Source organism: Salvia miltiorrhiza, chromosome 8 (assembly GCF_028751815.1).
Source record: "Salvia miltiorrhiza cultivar Shanhuang (shh) chromosome 8, IMPLAD_Smil_shh, whole genome shotgun sequence".
Classification (NCBI taxonomy): Eukaryota; Viridiplantae; Streptophyta; class Magnoliopsida; order Lamiales; family Lamiaceae; genus Salvia; species Salvia miltiorrhiza.
Window position 1 is genome coordinate 55111607 of NC_080394.1, and position 20893 is coordinate 55132499.

General features: G+C 35.7%; 2 protein-coding genes and 1 pseudogene across 2 annotated transcripts; 2 read left to right on the forward strand and 1 right to left on the reverse strand.

The window, feature by feature from the left end:
* Positions 1 to 11318: 11318 nt before the first annotated feature.
* LOC130999262 (uncharacterized) lies at positions 11319 to 12201 on the forward strand. Its single transcript, XM_057924772.1, has 3 exons — positions 11319 to 11452; positions 11547 to 11667; positions 11766 to 12201. The coding sequence occupies exons 1-3, from the start codon at positions 11397 to 11399 to the stop codon at positions 12066 to 12068; spliced, it is 480 nt and encodes a 159-aa protein (XP_057780755.1). The 5' UTR covers positions 11319 to 11396; the 3' UTR covers positions 12069 to 12201.
* Positions 12202 to 16628: 4427 nt separating this feature from the next.
* LOC130999264 (pentatricopeptide repeat-containing protein At1g62680, mitochondrial-like) lies at positions 16629 to 18965 on the forward strand (annotated as a pseudogene).
* Positions 18966 to 19608: 643 nt separating this feature from the next.
* Positions 19609 to 20028, reverse strand: LOC130998715 (cytochrome P450 71A1-like). Its single transcript, XM_057924125.1, has one exon. The coding sequence runs from the start codon at positions 20026 to 20028 to the stop codon at positions 19609 to 19611; it is 420 nt and encodes a 139-aa protein (XP_057780108.1).
* Positions 20029 to 20893: the final 865 nt, after the last annotated feature.

Sequence of the window (20893 nt, forward strand, 5' to 3'; positions counted from 1 at the left end):
TGCTACATGAATTGAAAAAGGTGTCTGATTGCATTCATTGTGGTGCTAGAAGATTTGAATATGAACCACCTACTTTTTTGTTGTGATAATGGAAAAATTAAACTTGCATTTTCTGAAGTTCCTCCCGAGTTGGATGAATTGTTTACAACTCAATCACAAGAAGCTATACGAAAATTTTTTTCCAGACGCTGCTTGGGTTTCTCCCTAGGGTTCTGAGAAAAGAGTCTTCGCGGCTTCTTGCGAAAGTTTTTCCCTTCCACTGAGAGGAGAGCGTGCCTTCTTCAGTTTTGATCATGGATCCAGAAGAAATACAAAGATTGGTGAATCAACTCAAGCTGTCAGAGGAAGCAGATGATTATACGGTGGCCCTCTCCGCCAGCCTTACGATTAATCTGCGCCTTCAGACAAAACTTTGCCTTGTTGGAAAGGTGTTTGCTAGCAAACAAGTCAATAGGGAGCTTTTACTCACTCAACTCCCAATTATTCTACAGACACAGTTAAGGGTCGATGTGGAGATTGTGGGACCAAACCTATTTATTGCTCAATTTACGTCGGGTTTGGATAAAAAACATGCTTTTTTAGATGGTCCTTGGCATTTCTTCCAGGATCTCCTTTTGTTCGCTGAAATTGAAGGTTTTCAACACCCCTGTGAAGTCAAGTTTGAATCTTTCACAGGATGGATTCAGTGCCATAACCTGCCCCTGGCATGTATGCACCCGGATGTGATTCGACGCATTGGAGAACAAATTGGTACTGTCAAAGAGATAGATTTGGGGGCAGGGGGCCTTTGTATGGGAAAATTTGCAAGAGTTAGGGTTTCCTGGTCCCTAAATTTGCCGCTAAAAAAATGTGTGCGCCTCCTCCCTGATGGTGAGATGGAGGGTGCCATTATATTACTGCTTTATGAAAAGTTGCCAAACTTTTGCTTTCGCTGCGGAAAAATTGGGCACCTTCTTCGTTTTTGTGAGGAAGTGAGCTGTGGCGATCAAGAACTGAAGTTTGGAATGTGGATTTTGGCTCCTAGAGCCTACGAGGCTCGAAAGAAGACGACCCATAACATGGTTTATATGACTGGGGAGTCGTCTCAAACCGAGCGGAGAAAGGTTGTCAATGAAAGCTCCCCTCGATTATCCCCAATTCTTTCGGGAAGCTCAAACAAGAAGGGGGATGAGAATGAAGATGAGGCAGCTTCAAGTGCTCAGGGATGCTTTGGAGAAAACTACAGAGACTCAAAGCATGTTTCGAGCCCTGCTATTTCGACTCCGGATGAGTCGCAGAACTGTGAGAAGATGCTGATAGAGATGACACAGGCTCTGGTTTCGGGGAGAGGCGGACAAAGGGGGAATAAGAAGGGAGAGGGTGAGGGACATAGGGGTCATAAGAAGGAGGAGGGAAAAGTGGAAAAAATGGATGGGGGGAAGAAGGGTGAGGGAGAGAAGGGGGGGGGGGTGCATAAGGATGATACTTATGAAGGGATTGGAGGGGTGGAAGTTAAGGGAAAGGGCGTGGCAACAGTAGGGGATAAAAGTGGAGGCAAGAAGGGGACTCCCCCAAAAATGGGAGGCTGGAAGAAACGGGCTAGGAAGGAGGATGTTTCGAGGAGGGGATTAGGAAGAAGAGGAGGCCGGGGTGGGCGAGGGATGAGCCCGAGCACTGAGGGCGTGGAAAGGGGAGATGTAGGAGGAAGAGGGAGGGGAGGAGGTGAGCCTACTGGTCAGACTGATAGTGAGGACCTGGGCAAGAAAAGAAAAGGGGATCCCGAGTTTGAGACGGAAGTGCTGATCCCCTGTTCCAAACAACCACGTCTCGACAATTGTGACATCTTGACACCAACGGCGGAGGCTGCCGAGCAGCCCCGCCGAGTCCAATGAGTTGCATTGTGTGGAATGCCCGTGGGTTGGGTACACCCCGGGCATTCCAAGAGCTCCGCCGCCTAGTGGCGGGCGAGAACCCATGGTTGCTTTTTATTTCGAAAACAAAGACTCGAGATCGGAAGTGCGAGCGATGGAAGTTTATTTTAGACTTTGAGGAACATTTTACTGTCAATCCCTCGGGGTCAAGTGGGGGATTAATGCTCTTCTGGAAACACCCTCTTCAGGTGGATATCAAGAGTTTTTCTAGCGGTCATATAGACTGCCGTGTTACTATGGATTCGAAAGTTTGGAGATTCACGGGGTTTTATGGCAACCCCGATTCCACACAACGACAACATTCTTGGGACTTGCTCAGGCGCCTCGATGATGAAAGTCAGGCCAATACCCCTTGGATTGTTGGAGGAGATTTTAACGAGATTTTGTGTCAGAACGAGAAAAGAGGGGGGCCGAAGAAACCTTGGGCTCAGATGATGCGTTTTCGCTCGGCTTTGGAATTTTGTGGTCTGAAAACCTTGAAGAACGACACACCTTTCACTTGGAGCAACAAGAGAGATGGGGCAGCGCACGTCCAAGAGTTGCTCGATCGTTTCTTCATTAACGAACCGGGAGTTTTGGCGTTCGGCGAGAGAAGAGCACGAGTGCTTGATAATTTCAGCTCTGATCATAGAGCTGTTCTTTTCCACTTGGTGCATAAAGAGGGTGGTTCGTCAGCTGGGGGAGCTAAGCGATTTCATTTTGAGCAAAAATGGATGCTTGAGGATTCTTTTTCGGCGGACCTTTTGATGAACTGGCAGATGAGCGGAGGACAGTTGGTTCACCACCGTCTTGGCCACTGTCGAGAGTTTCTGAAAAAGTGGGTGGAATCCGATTTTAAACACCCGACGAAGAAGCTTACTGAGCTGCGAAAAAGAAGGGTGGCCCTTCTTAACAAACAAGCAACAATGGATGTGCGAGACGAGCTGCTTCAGATCAATAAAGTGATTGAACAAATGACGGAAGCTGAGGAGATACACTGGAAACAAAGATCAAGGGCGAATTGGCTAAGTTTCGGTGATCGTAATACTAAATATTTTCACTCTTTTGCCTCGGATAGAAAAAGGAAGAATAGGATTGATTTTTTGGTGGATCAGTTTGGGGAAAAGAAGAAACACGACAAGGACAAAGCTGATATTGTCCAGAATTTCTTTGAAACACTGTTTCACACTAACTCTCCTACGGAGACTGATTTTGCGATGGTCACCAAACATATTTCGCGATCCTTTGATGAGGCGGCTAAAGAAATTCTGGCAGCCCCGTTCACTAGTGAAGATGTGAGGAAAGCTATCAATCAAATGAATCCACATAAGGCTCCTGGCCCAGATGGATTCCCTCCAATCTTCTTCCAAAAGTATTGGACCGAGATTGGGAGCTCTATAACTAAGGAGGTGCTCATGATTCTTAATGAAGGGGTCAGTGTTCGAGATTGGAATAAAACGCTTATTGTCCTCATTCCAAAAGTGAAGAAGCCGGATAAAGTTAGAGATTTCCGGCCTATTAGCCTGTGTAACACCATTTACAAAATTGTGACGAAAACTCTTGCGAATAGACTTCGAAGAGTTCTTGGGGAGGTCATCGATGAAACGCAGAGTGTTTTTGTTCCGGGAAGAATGATTTCAGACAATATTTTAGTGGGCTATGAATGTATGCACTGGTTACGGAATCAAAAGAAGGGTAAGCAAGGGTTCGCAGCGGCAAAACTTGATATGAGCAAAGCGTACGATCGGGTTGAATGGGGTTTTTTACACAAGATCATGGAGGCGATGGGCTTCCCGGATTTGATGACTAGGGTGATTATGGATTGTATCTCCACGGTGGAATTCTCTTTTGTGATTAACAGTAAGGTGTTCGGCTCAGTTTCTCCTTCTAGAGGCATTCGCCAGGGTTGTCCTCTCTCTCCTTTTCTTTTTGTTCTGTGTGCACAAGGTCTCTCTGATATGCTTCAAGAATACGAAAGGGAGAAGTTTTTTGTTGGTCTCCATGTGGCGAAAACTAGCCCAACTATTTCCCACCTCTTCTTTGCGGATGACAGTCTCTTGTTCTTTAAGGCTAAAGATAATGGTGCTAAAGCTATCCGTGAGATCCTGGAAAAATACTCCATTGCTTCGGGACAAGTGGTGAACCTCGAAAAATCTGCCGTCAGTTTCAGCCCCTGTACTAATCGCCAAGATATTAAAGATGTGGTTCTATCTTTGGGGATTCAAGAAACGCAGGGTCATGCCGTGTATCTTGGGCTGCCTACTTTTATTATCCGGAAAAAAAAACTCCAGTTTGATTACATCTGAGAGAGGGTCTGCAAAAAATTGAGCTCATGGCATAACAAACTCTTCTCGGCTGGGGGCAAAGAGGTACTCCTTAAATCTATTATTCAAGCAATCCCTACTTACACTATGAGCTGTTTTAAAGTTCCAGATGGTATTTGTTGTGATATTCAAAAGGCTTGTGCCAACTTTTGGTGGGGAGAATCGGAGGACTCAAAACGTATGCACTGGACCTCCTGGGCCTCCCTCTGTCGACCGAAGTCTGAAGGCGGCATGGGCTTTCGACTTCTGGGGGATTTTAACAAGGCCCTTTTAGCCAAACAGGCTTGGCGCCTTGCAAAATTCCCGGATTCTTTGGTCGCGCGTGTTTTGGGAGGACGGTATTTTAGGGACGGTAACTTTATGCATGCAACTCCTAATTCTAATGCCTCTTACTCGTGGAGATCAATTTGTTGGGGTAAAGAACTTCTCAAGGAAGGTTTACGATGGAGGGTCGGAACAGGTAAACATATTCGAGCTTTTACCGATGCTTGGATCCCGGGGAATTGTAGTGGTGTGGCATTGGCGAGGCCCCGGGATGATAGAGAAACCAAGGTTTCAAGTTTCATTTCTGAGGAGGGCATTTGGAATCACTCGAAGGTAGAGGCTGCCTTCTACCCCCATGAGGTGGAGGCTATTGAGAGTTTGAACATCCCTGAAAATTATACTTGTGATTCTAGATTCTGGGTGTTTGATGAAAAAGGGAGATATACTGTTAAGACGGGTTATTTGGCAGCCACTGGATTCTATAAGCCGAATCCCAACCTTTCCTCTCGCCCTCGAGACAAATCTTTTCCTTTTATCTGGAATGCTAATGTGCCGCCTAAAGTGAAGATCTTTTTATGGAGAGCCATCCACAACTGGATTGCAACGGATGTTAATTTGCGACGTCACCACATCCCTACTCACGGTCTTTGCTCTTGGTGTCATAAAGAGTGGGGCGATACTGCCCATTGTCTTCTTTTTTGCAGGACCGTCAAAAGTTTGTGGAGCCAAACTCCCTGGTGGAGCTTCATTAAGGAGATGCGATCTCTTCCTTTTGAAGAAGTTTGCAGGAAGTTTTGGGCGAGCTATGATGCGGAAGGGGTGGACCTTTTTGCAATCTGTTTATGGTGGATTTGGAGGAGACTTTGCGATGCCAAGCACGGGAACACCCCCATTGCAGATCCGGATTTCTTTGCGAGCTGTAGCAGGTTTTTGGTTCAATTTCAGGAGACACGTGCTCGTGTTTCGGTGCAGCAGCAGATCCTGCCCAAGGAAGGCTCAGTTTCTTGGATTCCTCCGCGGCAAGGTGTTCTTAGAATGGATGTGGATATCTCTATCCACGAGAATGGCCTCCGCACGGGAGCTGGTTTTATCTTTCGAGATCACAGAGGGACTCCTGTCGCAGCGGTGGCACAAAGAATTGGGCAGACCCATACTATTCTCATGGGAGAACTACACGCGCTGCTGCTAGGTATCGGTTTCAACCTTCAACACGATCTTGGCCCCATGATTGTGTATTCGGATTCAATCCTTGCAGTGCATGTGGTTAAAGAGGAGAAGACAAGTTTGGATTCTTTGTGTGAAGACATGTTTGAGGTGTTCGCTCATGCAAAGGAGCACTGTGTTGTTGACTTCCGACATGTTCGGAGAGAAGCTAATGGGGCGGCCCATAGCCTTGCGAATTTCGCTTGTTTTACTGATGATGTAACGATTTGGTGGTCAACTTTCCCGAGCTGGCTTTCAGATATTCTTCATCGGGATTTATCTTAATTTAAACTCTTGTTTCAAAAAAAAGAAAATCACAAGAAGCTATTAGTTTTAGAAGGAATATTCAGGCTTATAATAGTATATTCTAATTTACTTCGTTCGGAGTAAAATTGGATAAAGAACTTGCATCTGCAAGACGGGGAGTTTATTCTTTTCGAGCAAAAGGAATGGTTTATCATGATCTTCCTAGATTGATCCCACAATATACATCTCCTACGTTTTTTTTTTAACTATAAATTTATGACATACAAAGTGAGGTTGAGAACAGACTTAACATAATGCAAAATCAAATTTTGTCAGAAGCAGTTGTAAAGATGCTCATGGGAATTTTAGAGATCAACCCGTATGCAAAATTCTTTCGAAGATTGAAAGATTATCTTTCAATGGACAATGTCCAGCTTCATATTTCCAAAGATATCAACTTATATAGATCAACATGTATATAATTCTCCACATGCAGATCAAGTTGCAGCTATATGAGTTGAGGAAATTAATGAAAATATCCCATTGGAGCGCGATATTGTAGTTCATGCTCATTCCGGTGATAGACATAGAATAAAGCATTATTATGGATGTTATGATCCATTGCAATATCCATTTCTTTTCCAATGGGCGAAACAGGTTGGCATCAAAACATTAAAAAGATTGATCCAACGTCTTCAGTTCGTAGCACAAATTCTGTTTCTACTTCTACTTTATTAGTAGAACCATAACTGCAGACGATATTATCACTAACGAAGAAGAAGGTATGTCTTTTAACTTTTTATATTTTTTTAATGTTTATAAATTGATTTTAATGATTTGATAAATTATACTCCCTCCGTCCACCAATTCAAGGCCTCTGGCAAGTGTAATTTACACTTGCCAGAGGCCTTGAATTGGTGGACGGAGGGAGTAGTATTAAACTATTGGATTTAAGCGTGTGTAAAATATAAAAATATACTTTGAAGTCTTCCTGCTCTTACCACTAACTATTGGTACATGGATGACCTAAATCCATAAAGTGTTGATTTGTATTTAGAGTGTTTAGGTCATAATGAGTACATTTAATTAATTAAATTTATAAACGCAGTTTGAATGGAAAATCTTTTGGTTGTTAATTGGTTTGAGATTCTTTTATATAATTAAGGAATTGTTAACACAATTATTTATTTTGCATATTGTTATACTTTATTTATTTCACTAATCACTATAATATAACTTTTATTATTTTTATGTTGTATTTTTCTATATTTATAGGTATTAGAAGAGAAAACGTTAAGAATGTATCGTGCAGATAATATATTTGTTATAAGATACAGATTAGAAATTCAAGACAATCCATACTTTTAATAGCTGGAAGATTATTAGAGCAATATATAGTGGATATATATATAAAATTGGAGATAACAAGACTGGATTTTTTTGGTCAAAACCAATCAAGTATGAGAGCATAATTGTATCAAGGAATTGTGGATAGTATCTTTAATGGAGAATTAAGAGGGAATGAAGTTGGAAAAAGAATTGTTCTACCACCAACATTTATAGGAGGACCAAGAGATATGCGTCGTAGATATCTTGATGCATTGGCATAAGTACAAAAATTTGGGAAACCGGATCTATTCATTACAATGACTTGCAATCCAGAGTGGAAAGAAATCTAAGAAGCATTAGATGATGGTCAAGCAGCTCAAAATCGTCCAGACTTAACTACACGAGTATTTCAAGCAAAATTGCAAGAGTTGAAAGATCAATTATTCAAGAGAAAAATTTTTGGACATGTAAAACTTATGAACTTGGTTTTAATTTATTATGATACATATTATTTATACGTATAACATATTAAATACATATATGTTAATTTTAAAAATGTACATATTTATCACACAAGTTGCAGGGTGTCCGAATTGGAATAGCCATATTCAATAATGAAATAAACAAATTTGAAAAAAAGTTTGAATCCAACAAAATGTATTTAATCTCTAATGGAGAGGTTGGAAACGTTAATACTAGGTATCTAAGTATCCATAGAGAAAAAGAGATAATACTCAATAGGTACTCTGATATAAAGGAAGCATTCGACGAGATCGAGTATAAAATACCATATAATTTTGTGGAGTTCAACGATGTGGAACAAAAGCTTGACAAGGAAGAAGAGTTTGGTAAGTGAAATTAGTTTAAAATATTCCTTCAAATAAAACATACATTAAACTCTAAATATATAATTATATGAATAAAAACAAAAAAACTTATCACAAATATTTCTGGAATTTTAGTACAAGTACAAAAAAGTCAACAAATTCCTATCAAAGGAGTGATCAAAGCTGTGAGAAACATAACTCTCATGAACAAAAAATAAGTTCTTTATTTATTATTCGCATTCATCTTTCAATTTCCAATGCATATATATATATATATATAGGGAGAGGCTAAAATAAAAACATTTTTTACAGTATAAAATAGGAACACTCGTGGGCCTTTAGATTAAGAAGAATCAATGGTTAGATTTATGCCCATATTAGTAAGTAATATTATTCGCTGCTTTTATAATGGGTCATTTCGGTAAATTTGTTTTTAATGAAATCAATCATTCCATAAATTAAGGGATTAGGTGATTAATCCTAGGGATAATTATCAATTTTAGATTTCAATTTCTTTATACTTTAAATAAAATCGTCAAAAACATATCTTCAATAATTCTATCATGAATTTAGGTTTATTTATTTATTTATCTATTATTATTATTATTATTATTATTATTATTATTATTATTATTATTATTATTATTATTATTATTATTATTATTATTATTATTATTATTATTATTATGTGTGATCTTTTTCGTTCATTATGTTATTATTATTTTGTGGAATAGTGGTTTGGTTAATTATTATTTGTATCATTTATTTTATATCAAACTTTGACGAATTTAACATATTATAATATGAATTCATAATGATGTATGTATGAATTATTTAATTATCATGGATTTTGGCAAGAAATAAATTAACTATTATTTGGTGTAGTGTACGAGCATCTTTAAAAAACATAATTTCAATGTTTGAGATTAGTTTAGTGTTTTTTTAATAATTCGTTAATTTATTTTTTCATGGTTAAAGGTCTTAATTATTCACTAGAGTACTGGTATATATGTTGATTTTAGACTTTTTTTCTTTTTGGCCAAAATTCATGATAATCAAATAATTCATATATAAAACTATTATGAATTATTATTATAATGTACTGAATTCCTCAAAGTTATTATGAACAAAAAAAGACCATAAATTATGATAAAAAAAAAAAACCTAGATTCATTGTAAAATTAAATTTAACTTTTTATTATTGTTTGCGTTTTTTTAAAAATAATTCATGAACATAATTAAAGTTCTTAAAAATAAAGGTATTATTATTTTGTGATATTTTATTATGAATTCATACATTCATACTTGATAAGTCATAACACAATTCATACATTCATACTTGATAATCCATACATTCATAATTGATAATTCATCAAAGATTAAATTCATACATTCATACTTGATTATAACATTAAATTTATAGATGAATACTCCATAGTTCATTACAGGCAAATTATAACACATTTTGGATTATATGAAATTGCTTATAATGTTATATCTTGTCAAAATGCAAATATGAAATGCACACATTCATTTATATCATCATGAAAATTTAGATCGATATCGCTTACAGTTCATTACAAATTATTCCCCATTTACTAAAATTGCATTGATTTCAGACATGATTGTTGTTCATGATTAGTATGAATTAAACATTAATATGCATGAATTAATATGTATGAATTATTCAGTATAATTAGTATGAATTAATATGTAGGAATTATTGACTATGATTAGTATGAATTAAACATTAATATGTATGAATTATTCAGTATGATTAGTATGAATTAAACATTTATTTATATGTTTTTAATAGTTTCATTAATTTATAATCATGAATGGCGTAAAATTTTTGCAAAAAAGATTTGTTTCAAAGATCATTCTAATTCACATATATATTAATTGATTCATATATTAATTCCATAATAATATTGCACACAAATCGGAAGAAGATTAGTTGGTTATATGGAAGATCACACGCCACTTCCAATTTTACCCTTTGACGCATTAATCTCTGCATTTGAGGAAGGAATTCAGCGAATTAAAGAGGCAGTTGTCTTTTAAATCAAAACCGTTCAAAAACTGAAGATCTATGGTCTGGATTTGATCTTATTTTATATACTAAGGATAGTTTTCTATATAGCCTCCCCCATATATATATATATATATATATATATATATATATATAGGGGCGTGCTCCAGTGAGATCCTCTATTTTTCGTGTAATACGAGGACAATGAATAAGACATATAATACTAATGAACAAGACATATATCTAACGAATAAGATGTATATACTGATGAAACACAAAATTTAAAAAAGTGGTAATGAATAAGACATATATACTGATGAACAAGCCAGTATATACTGATGAACAATGCGGTATATATTGATGAATAACAAAATTTAAAATATTCTGCTCCTTCCAAAATTCGAACCCTACGAAAAAAAATCACCCTTCAGATACAACAGCCATAGGATTGATAAAATAAACGCTCCAGATTGTGCCCTAGATCTCACTAAAATTAGGGGATCTCATTAGAGCACCCCCTATATATATATATAAGCATATGTTATTTTTATTTGATGTTTCATATACTATAATTTGTTCATAACCTTAGAAAAATAACAATAATTGAATTTACTCAATATTTCTCGCAGATCTAAAATTGTAGAAATATCTTTAAGGAAAGATATGGAGAAAAATGAAGGAGATGACCTTGAACAAATAATTGCACAGAAGCCAACTGTTACGTTGCGATTTCCTATGTCGTAGCAAAAAGGAAATTTGGTAACAAACATATTATATATATTTTCTTAAAATAATACTTACTTTTTTACTTGTAAAATACTATATACTTAATAATATATTATATATATTATTTAGGTGGTATACTCTTGCAAAATACAATGAGATCCGTCTTGCAAATTACATCAACATGCAAAGAGATTAACATGCAAAGAGATTTAGCTGATGCAATCGTACGTATCAAAAAACAAATAAATTATATATTAAAAAAATCTAACATATCATTTAATATTATATACAGGTGTTCTGATGTTGATGACGATGCATTAGCAATTGCTAAATTAGCAATGACACAAAATATAAAACAAGCAAAGAAAGTCACTCTTAAAGATCTCAGAGACAATCAACATTTATTATTAGAGGTACGATATTTAAATAAATTAATGATGCATTTCAAAAGTACATAATCGACTATTAGGGTGTTTTGTATTGCTTTACGGGAATTATTGACAAAGTTGAAAATAAAGTAACAATAAAAATTGCAACACATCTTTCTCCAAAATTGATGAGAGTGCAATATGCAAAAAAATGCAATGAAGAAGTTCTTGAGACATCTCTCAGGTAATTATCAAATTTAAAACTACTACCAATTGAAAATTAGTTAATGACACAATAACAAAAATATAATAATTTTTTTCATTTTATATAATGCTAGATACAGAATCACAATAAATGTTATACAAGGCGACTGCAATGCACGTGTTACACTATTCGATCAAGCGGCAGAGGTATATGTAGGATGCTCTGTGGATGAATATATTTCTTCAATCAAAGAGGTAAATTAAGATTTCTTACTTAAACACGTACTATAATTTAAATTGTTAATATTACAAAATTCGATATTACGTAATATAACAATTATATATTTTCACAGGGTGAAACAGACTCCACATACTATAGAGGATTAAGCACACAAGCGTACACACAAATGCGCTTCATGACGATGCTCAAGTTTATAAAATTCGATCAACGAGGAAATCTCAATATCGTAGCAAATGCAATCCAAAAAACGCAACCAATAGAAAGCATCGATGTTGGAGATATTGAAGAAGATCCGACTCAAGTGGAAGAAAAGAAACATTCACCCGAGAAATCTAAAAAGAAAATCCCGTCTAGAAAGAAAAATCTACGATGGAATTGCAGCCCACAGAATCGCAAAAGGAAAAAAGAAGGGTAACCAAGAAAAAGTTTGATGACTACATTGAGATTACAAGTGACGACGATCTGCCGCTGAACAACATTCTGTTGCAAACCAAAAATACGAACAAAAGATCCTCAATTGTCAAAATCAAACAAGAAAAAATTTAAAATTCGTCTAGCTCCCGTACTTAGATAATTTAGGATTTTTTCATAGATTTTTTTGCATCTTTATTTAGAGGTATATTATGAATATTACTTTATTACATTTAAATTTATTCATTAATAGTTGCATTGGTTCCTTTTTTAAATTACAATTATAGTCAAATGAATTAATAAAAATATTCAAAACTATATAAAAATATCTATGAATTTTATTTACATAGTAAAAATCACACATGTTCAACGTGCATCGCACGTTCTTACTGCTAGTAATAAATAAAATCATGCACATAAAACATGATATCAAATGATATTTTTATTAACAATAATTGATATATTTTTTTAAATATAAATGATACATGATATTTTTTTTATATATAAAAAAGAAGATATATTAGGCACGACACTTTTAGTCCATGCAAATAACACTTTTAATAATAATAAATTATATTTTATCGGATGGGGAGGGGCGAGGTAGGTGGGACAGACGGGAAAACTTGCCATATAAAAATATATCAAAAGTTGTTGGTCTCGTGAAAGAGTTTAATATAGGAAAATCTTGAAGGAATGCAAATAAATTTAACAAGTTGATTAGAGTTACGGTTTTAGTAAAGCCACGCAGTTCTACTAATAATGAAACTATTTATAGCTACATGGCTAATATATTAATTTTGGAGCTCATGGTCTGGTGGCCTAATAACTAGTTTTGGAGACTAAAAACTATTTATAGCTCTATGATTTGGTGATGGAGAGCTTCTAATTAATTAAGTAAAATTGATAATCGAGGTGTAAAACCGATCACCTACTCATCACTGATGTGATAATTTTAATTAGAAAAGAGAATTACTTTAATTAAATTATCTTACTTCAATTAAAATTATTATATCAATGGTGGACACGTTATATATGCTTGCACATGATGGGTAGGTGATTGTTTCTATCGAGCGACATGCATTAGCCTATATGACTATGTAAAAATCAAATTTTTACTTAAATAGCAAACAGTTGTGGGAGGCCATCCTCGTTGCTAGTATTTATAGACAACAATCAAAGATAATTTTTTTTGTATCTAGGGGTTAATCGAATCAAGCCAAACAAAATTCTGTACGTTAGGCTCAAGTTTGGTTGTTTGTTATCATATTGAATCTCAAACTTTATTTACCGATTATTTCAAGGTTCACGAGCTTAAATAAATTTTAAATTTATGTATTGTTTTAGTTTTAAAATAAATTACTTCATTCATAATGATATAATACATTAATTATTTTCTTACAACATATAGAGTTAATTAGAGATTTATTAATTACAATCATTGCTAAGAGCATCCACATTGGTGCCTACTTGATAGGAGGGGATCATGCACATTGAGTAGGGAGTCTGCATTGGGATTACATGATAGCCTACTTGATTTTTTTCGTTTTGATTTTTATGCTTTTCATTTAATTTTAATTGCTCAAATTTAAATAACACATTTTACTAATAATTAAATTTTCATTGAAATAAAAATCCTAAAAATTACATTAAAAAAAACTTAAAAACATAATTAAAATCCTACTATAGATAAGTCCACGACGCTTGAGCATTTCTTGGACCATGTACTCGTGTCCCCTCCTTTGTGCATCACTCATATGCATCGTATCCAAGCTGAGGAGCTGCATATGGAGCTCCTTCTCCTTGAGCTCATTCTCCTTCTCCTTGAGCTCGTTCTTCTTGGCGTACTCGGGGGTGATTTTTTTCAAGTTCTGGTCGGACCGCTCCAATGTCTCTTTGTATTCCGATGGTTGCTCGGAGCTTGCCGCCTTCACCTTCCCCTTCGCCTTCGCCGCTCTCGCCACCGCCTTGTTTTCAATCGACCGGGAAGACGAGATCTCCTCGCCCGACGCCGAGGTGGTGAAGCCGCCCTCCTCTGTAGTCTTTGTCCTCTTGGAGAAATGCACGTCTCACTCGAGGTACATCGACTTTAACTTGTGGTTGACACGGAAAATTTTTCACGTGTTCCAATAGTTGAAGGCGGCCTTATTTGGGCTCCGACTTTTAAAGAGGATTTGGGCCCTGTCCTAGAGCATATCGTCAGAATGGCTGGAAGGCCACTAGGTGCACGTCTCCACCCAAATACTCTCTCAGAGCCGCATATCTTGGCTCACTCGGGCACAGTGCCCTTGAATTTGGCGGTGCTTGAGGTTGGCGCCGATGAGGGGGTTGACACGGTCGACAATCCGTGTCCAATACGCCTCCCCCTTTTGATCGGTCCCACGAATGGCGTCGTTGGTCTCCTCCGTCCAAATTTGGACGATAAGGTCCGTCTCCTCGAGGGTGTAGGTATGATGGATAGTCCTTCCTTCCGCCGGCGCTGCCGGCGCCTGCTTGATCTTGTAGGCGATTTCCTTCCTCCGGCTGCGCCTTTCTTCGATTTTGCAGCACTATGGGCTGCCGGTGGCTCCTCCTCGCCGGTTGGAGGATCATCTCCCAAGTTACATCCCTCCATATCGGGATGATAGTTGCCGGAGAGATCAGGGCACCAATTTAGATCATAATAGTTTGGGTTGTATGGATCCATGAAAATTGTAGAGAGATGAAGAAGATTGAAGATGGTGGAGAGGAGATGGAAGTGGAAGAATAATGAAGATAGTGGAAATGAAAGAGGAAGAAAGGAGAATTTAAAGAAGAGAAAAAAAGAAAATGCCAAACGGTCAAATGGACCGATTTAAAAAAAAAAATTGGGAAAATGCCAAAACGGCCAGATTTTAAAATTTGAAATTTAATTTTTGTTTTATTCGACGTATGCACGCGCCCGCAATAAAGCCGCTATTCCCCTACCCATTCTATCATGAGCCCCTCGAGTAGGAAGGAGCCGTATCGCCCTACACGTACGATGTCGCCTCTACTCGAGTAGGACGCATCGTGTAGAGCGATGCGGATGCTCTAATTAATTATAGGTTATGTATGTATATACATTATTTGTAAAATTATCCTATGAAAGCAGTTTAATAATGACGAGACTTTTTTTAACCTTAAGGTGTGCATTATAGTTAACTTGTTACCTACCTTGCATTGCCAATTTATTTTGATAAAGTTAGACTCTATTTTTTCACCTTATTATTCTTAAATTTGTATTTGATACTTTCCAATCAATTAACATTATTAAAAGATGGATATATACAATTTAAAGTTAAATACACTTTTCTAAACTTAAAATTGGAAATTAAAATAAATAAATAAATAAATACAGATGCACTACTTCAAAAACCAACCATATACACACTAAACCCAACTTGAAAAACTGAATTTTAATATAAACTAGTACATTCGCCCGTGCGATGCACGGCGAACATAGTTTTGCATCAAAATTAAACGATGTAAGGTGTGTATCAATTAAACGATTAGGGGTTAATGTCTAAAACCGAAGGTCTTGGGTTCGAGCCCCTGTGGCGCGGCCTTTAAATTTCTTCATTTAATCATGTTAATTTATCAAAAATAAATAAATTAAATGATGTATCAAATAAATAAAAAATAAATATTAAATATAGTTAGAATATAAGTAAATGTAAATTATTTTTTCTTAAAAAATAAAATAATCTACATCAATTACTCAGTAATGATCCTTAATTTTATTTTATAATTTTGAAAAGTATCATTTTTAATTTTCCATCTATTTGATGGAAAACTTTATTTTATTCCTTAAAATTATAGAATAAACACATCATTCAAATTAAAAGAAACAAAGAAACAATAAAAAAAGAGTTTTCACATCACAATATATAGTTTTAAAACATAAGCTAATCATGCATAAAATTAATTTTTTCTAAGTTAGCTCATTACCTATGTCATCTTATTAGAAAAGCTTCAATTGATAAGTAGGAAAATAAATTACTATTATTAGAATTTATTATAATACTAATAAAAGAGTTGAATAGTTATTTGATACCAAATCAAAGATCTTGCATTCATCTTTAATTTAAGATATATATAGAATATTTTTTATAAATAAAATTTGATTTTTTTAAAAAATCATCAAAATATGAAAAAGAGAATATGAGAGAAAGAGAGAGATAATAGAAAATTAAAGAATGCGTGAAATGAAAGAGATGAGAGAGAAAATATATGGGATATGAGATTTGTTGAGTTTTATAAATACCTTTTGATTGATTATTTAATTACAATTTTATCACAAACTGTGTTTTCATATAATAAATAGATAATTAAAGATAATTATGGTGATGATTGTTGAAATTAATTTATAGATATTTAACTGAATTTATATTTTTTTTTCGTTGCAATTCTAATGGTGATTGTTGAAATTAGTTTATAAATATTTGACTGAGTTTTTATATTTATTGAAACCCTTCTCTCTCACTTGCTACCTTTGTTCAGATCCAATCTCGCAGTCTCCCTCTTCCATGAATGAGATCGATTGCAGAAACAGCTGCTCTTCTTAAAATCTCGCCGCCGATTAAGAATGATGAGCAGAAGAGCAGCTGTTTCTGCAATCGATCTCATTCATGAAAGAGGATTTCTGAATCGATGGTCGCATAAATCGGGTATTATCTCTCCTCCGTTCTCTCTCTTCTCTTCCCAGGCTTTTCAACCTAAGCGTCCCAGCATCGATTTCGGTTGTGTTAAAGAATTAAATGATGCTATTGAATTGTTTCAAAAAATGAAGAGTATGCGGCTGGAGGCTCCTGTTATCGCGTATAATAAACTTATGAGTGCTAGTGTAAAGATTGAGCAATACTCTTTTGCCCTTTATGTGTTTGATGAAATGCTTAGGATGGGTGTCCCTGTTGATGTTTACACGATGACTATTGCTCTCAACTGTTGTTGTCTCTTGAAAGATATAAACTCTGGTGTTGCTATAATAGGATTCTTTTTTAAGAGTGGTTACGAACCAAATGTCGTGACTATCGCCACTCTCATTAAAGGGTTTTTTTTATGAACGATAAGGAGGCCGAAGCTGTGAAATTGTTCGAAAAGGTTCTGGATTTAAATCTTTGCGAGCCAAATGGTGTTATGATTCTCCATATTATACATGGGTTGTGCAAAGTTGGACAGGTCATGGCAGCCCATGAACAGCTTCTTAGATTAGAAAGTAGTGGCTTCAGAGCCGACGTTTGGAGTTATAGTGCGTTAATTGACGGATTCTGCAAAGAAGGAAATATGGAAGAGGCTGGGAAGATATTGAAAACTATGACGCAACAAAATATTTTTCCCAATGTCGTCACATATTCTTCGCTTATTGATGGGTTTTGTTTGAAAGGTGAAAATGAGAGAGGAAAGAAACTACTGGATCTCATGGTAGAGAGGGGCCTTAAACCCAATGTTGTTACCTATGGTAGCTTAATCAATGGATATTGCAAGAAAGGGTGCCTCGATGAAGCTTGGCTTCTCTTTCTTGAAATTCCGGGTAAAGGTTTGAAGCATAATGCACATACTTATAATACCATGATACATGCATTATTTAGGAAAGATAGATTTGTTGAGGGGTGGAAGCTTTTTGAGGATATGGAAGCTCAACACATACATCCCGACTTGCATACATATAGTATATTATTGGATGGGTTGTGTTGGAATGGGGAGATTGATGAAGCTCTTTCGTTACTCCACAAGATTAATGTGAAAGGATTTACTCCTGACATAGTCATTTATGGCTCACTAATTGATGGATTATGCAAAAATGGCAAACGTGATGTTGCAAGAGATCTTTTGAGGGAACTTCCTTCTAAAGGTTTGCAGCCTAATGTTTGGATATATACAATGATCATTGATTCACTTTGTCGAGAAGAATATGTGGAGGAGGCAGAACGTTTGCTTGTAGATATGAAGAACCGTGGCTGTGAGCCTGATCGTGTAACATACAACATTATCATCCGAAGTTTGCTAAAGCAAAATGAGCTTCACAAGGCAACATCATTCGTGGAAGAAATGCGCCAAAAGGGATTATCAGCAGATTCTCCAACTTCTTCGGTGCCAATTGAACAGAGTGGAGATGATTTCTTTCTCAAATTGATGATGTACCTTGCTCCCAAGGATACTGTGTCATAGTCCATTTCTTCTTGATACGAGGTTAGTGATTTCGACAGCGTGATAATATCAATACAGTTATAATATTATTGTGTGTTGCCTTGTGTTTTTTTGGCCAACATACCATTCTTTTTGCATAAGAGACTGTAAACTTTTTATTTTCTAAAACTTGTATTGAAACTGCTGGTTTTTATTTTGCTAACTTGTAGATCTGTACCAGAATGTGGTTGCGATATGTCATGTTGTGTTTGTTTTCCAAAAGCACACATTGTTGCATCAGGTGGTATTCCTAAGAGCATCGTTACACTACTGATTGGGAAACAGCGTTGTTGCCGCCGCCCTTCTTAGTCTTGGCCCACCTAAAAACGAAGAAAAAAGACGCCGGGTGGACACGGCTGGGATTGAAGCGGAAGAAGGGGATGGCGAGGGAGTGGGAGCAGGGGAAGGAGGGTTCAGTAGCGATGAAAGAGGAGGCGGAGGAGAGCGTTGCCGCAATTGGGGCAGAGGCTGCTATGGAGTATATGTTAGTGTTTATGTTGTAGATATAGATGGCGAATATATGGCATTTGTATGTGGTGTGTGTGCAAAGCTTAAGTGTAAGGGATAATGATGCCTCTGACTCATGAATTGAATATGAGGCTTTATATCAAACATAAAAATCTATTATTTACATATATGCTCGTTTATTATCTACTAGCAGAAAGAACGTATGCGTGTAATTAATGTTATTTTATTTGATAATCTATTATTTTAGAAAGTCTATTAATTCATTACTTTTATTAGATAACTTATTGAATGAATATATTTATCTATAAGCCCTATCAATAGCTATAAATATATATCACATAGATTATGAGTAATATTTAATGAATTAATATATTCTTAAAAATATATAATATGTAAAATAGCCTTAAAATAAAATATGTAATAGGGGTAAAATTAAATAGGCAATCCACAAGTTGTGTCTTAGGATGTCTTGGGCTCTTTTTCTATTAGTATAGATAATAATAAGAATTGGTTAAAGTATTTTCGTAATTAATCGAATCAAGCCGAGACGAATACGTACTATTAAGCTCAAGTTTAGTTATTTATCATCATGTTGAATCTCGAAGTTTATTTATCGAATACTTCAAGGCTCACTAGCTTAAACGAACAATCTAAATTTATGTTCAAAAAATTAATTGTTCTATTTTGAAAATAAATTACTTTACTTCATAATAACATAATAAGTACATTAATTATTTTGTTATAACAAATAGAGTTAGTTAGAAATTTGTTACAATCATTACTAATTATAGGAGTATATAAATGTAAATTGTACCTAGTAATAATTTATTATATTTTCAAACTAAATTACTTAACTAGCTAACTACCAAGCTCATGTTTGATCCGTTTATTTATCAAGTTTTACTAAATGAGTTTAGGAACAAGGGGAAGAGCATTCTTCTTATGCATTGCCATTCCCACTCAAATTTGCACAAAACATTTGCCAATGCAAGTTCGATTTCAAACATGGGGATTCCAATCCCAGGACACCCTCTCCGGCCAAATCCAAACGGAATCACCGTCGGATTCTGACCCCTCACGTCGATCTCGGCCGCCAAGAATCTCTCCGGCAAGAACTCATCTGCATTTTCCCACGTGGAGGGGTCTCTTGCAATAGCCCAAGCATTGATAAACACCATACTTCCACCTTCAATTTCATAACCATTTATGCTACATTTCTTGATAGTCTCTCTTGGGAGTTTCTCTATGTCTTTCTTTCCGGCCAATCGCCTTATCTCTGCTTGCACTTTCTTCATCAACGGAAGCATCTTCATCAACGCCGTCAACGCCCACACTAAAGCAGCAGAAGTCCCATCGTTGCCTCCGATTATTATTACACCCTGTAGGTAGGTAGGTAGGGATGTCAATCTGGCTCGAATAAATCGACAATTAGGTCAGGTTAAGGCTGAAAATTTATATCACAGCTCGGATAGTTTGAGCCCAATAAAGGCTGACCTAAAAATGAGTGAGTTGGCATGACTTATTAATTGGTTTTCAAACTTAGTTGCTAAATTTTTCAAAGTTAGCAACTACAAGATCTTTTCATATGTTTGTGAAATATATTTTGATTTCATATTCGAAAGTTATACTCATAATTTGATTCGCTATGTTTTTATTTTAAACTTATACATGTAAAAATTAGAAATTGATAATTATTTAATAAAAATATGGATATTCTTATTTATCTAAGAGTTACCGATTAATTATCACGTAGATGTTACAATTATATAATTATAAAGATAAACATATTAATTTCATTTTATAAATTTTCATGCCCGACTGACCAGACTGGTTAGCATGAAACCCGGAAATTTTTTGTTAATTAGTGTTGAGATTTTCTAGTACGAAAAAATTGCAACTCGAATGAATCATAACTGAATTGCCCGACAACCCAATAAACCTAACCCGAATTCGATCAGGTTGACCTGATTGACATTCCTGCCCAAAAATGATATATGTGAATAGTTAACACGTATTATACGATATATTTTTGCAATGACACGTAATATTTTCATATTTAAGTGAAACATTAAATAAGGTTAATTTAGTGAAAACAATATTTTTATATAGTACTATATATTAATTAGAAAAGTGGACTATGTTTTTGGGGCATCCCAAAATAAAATAAGAGACTAATTT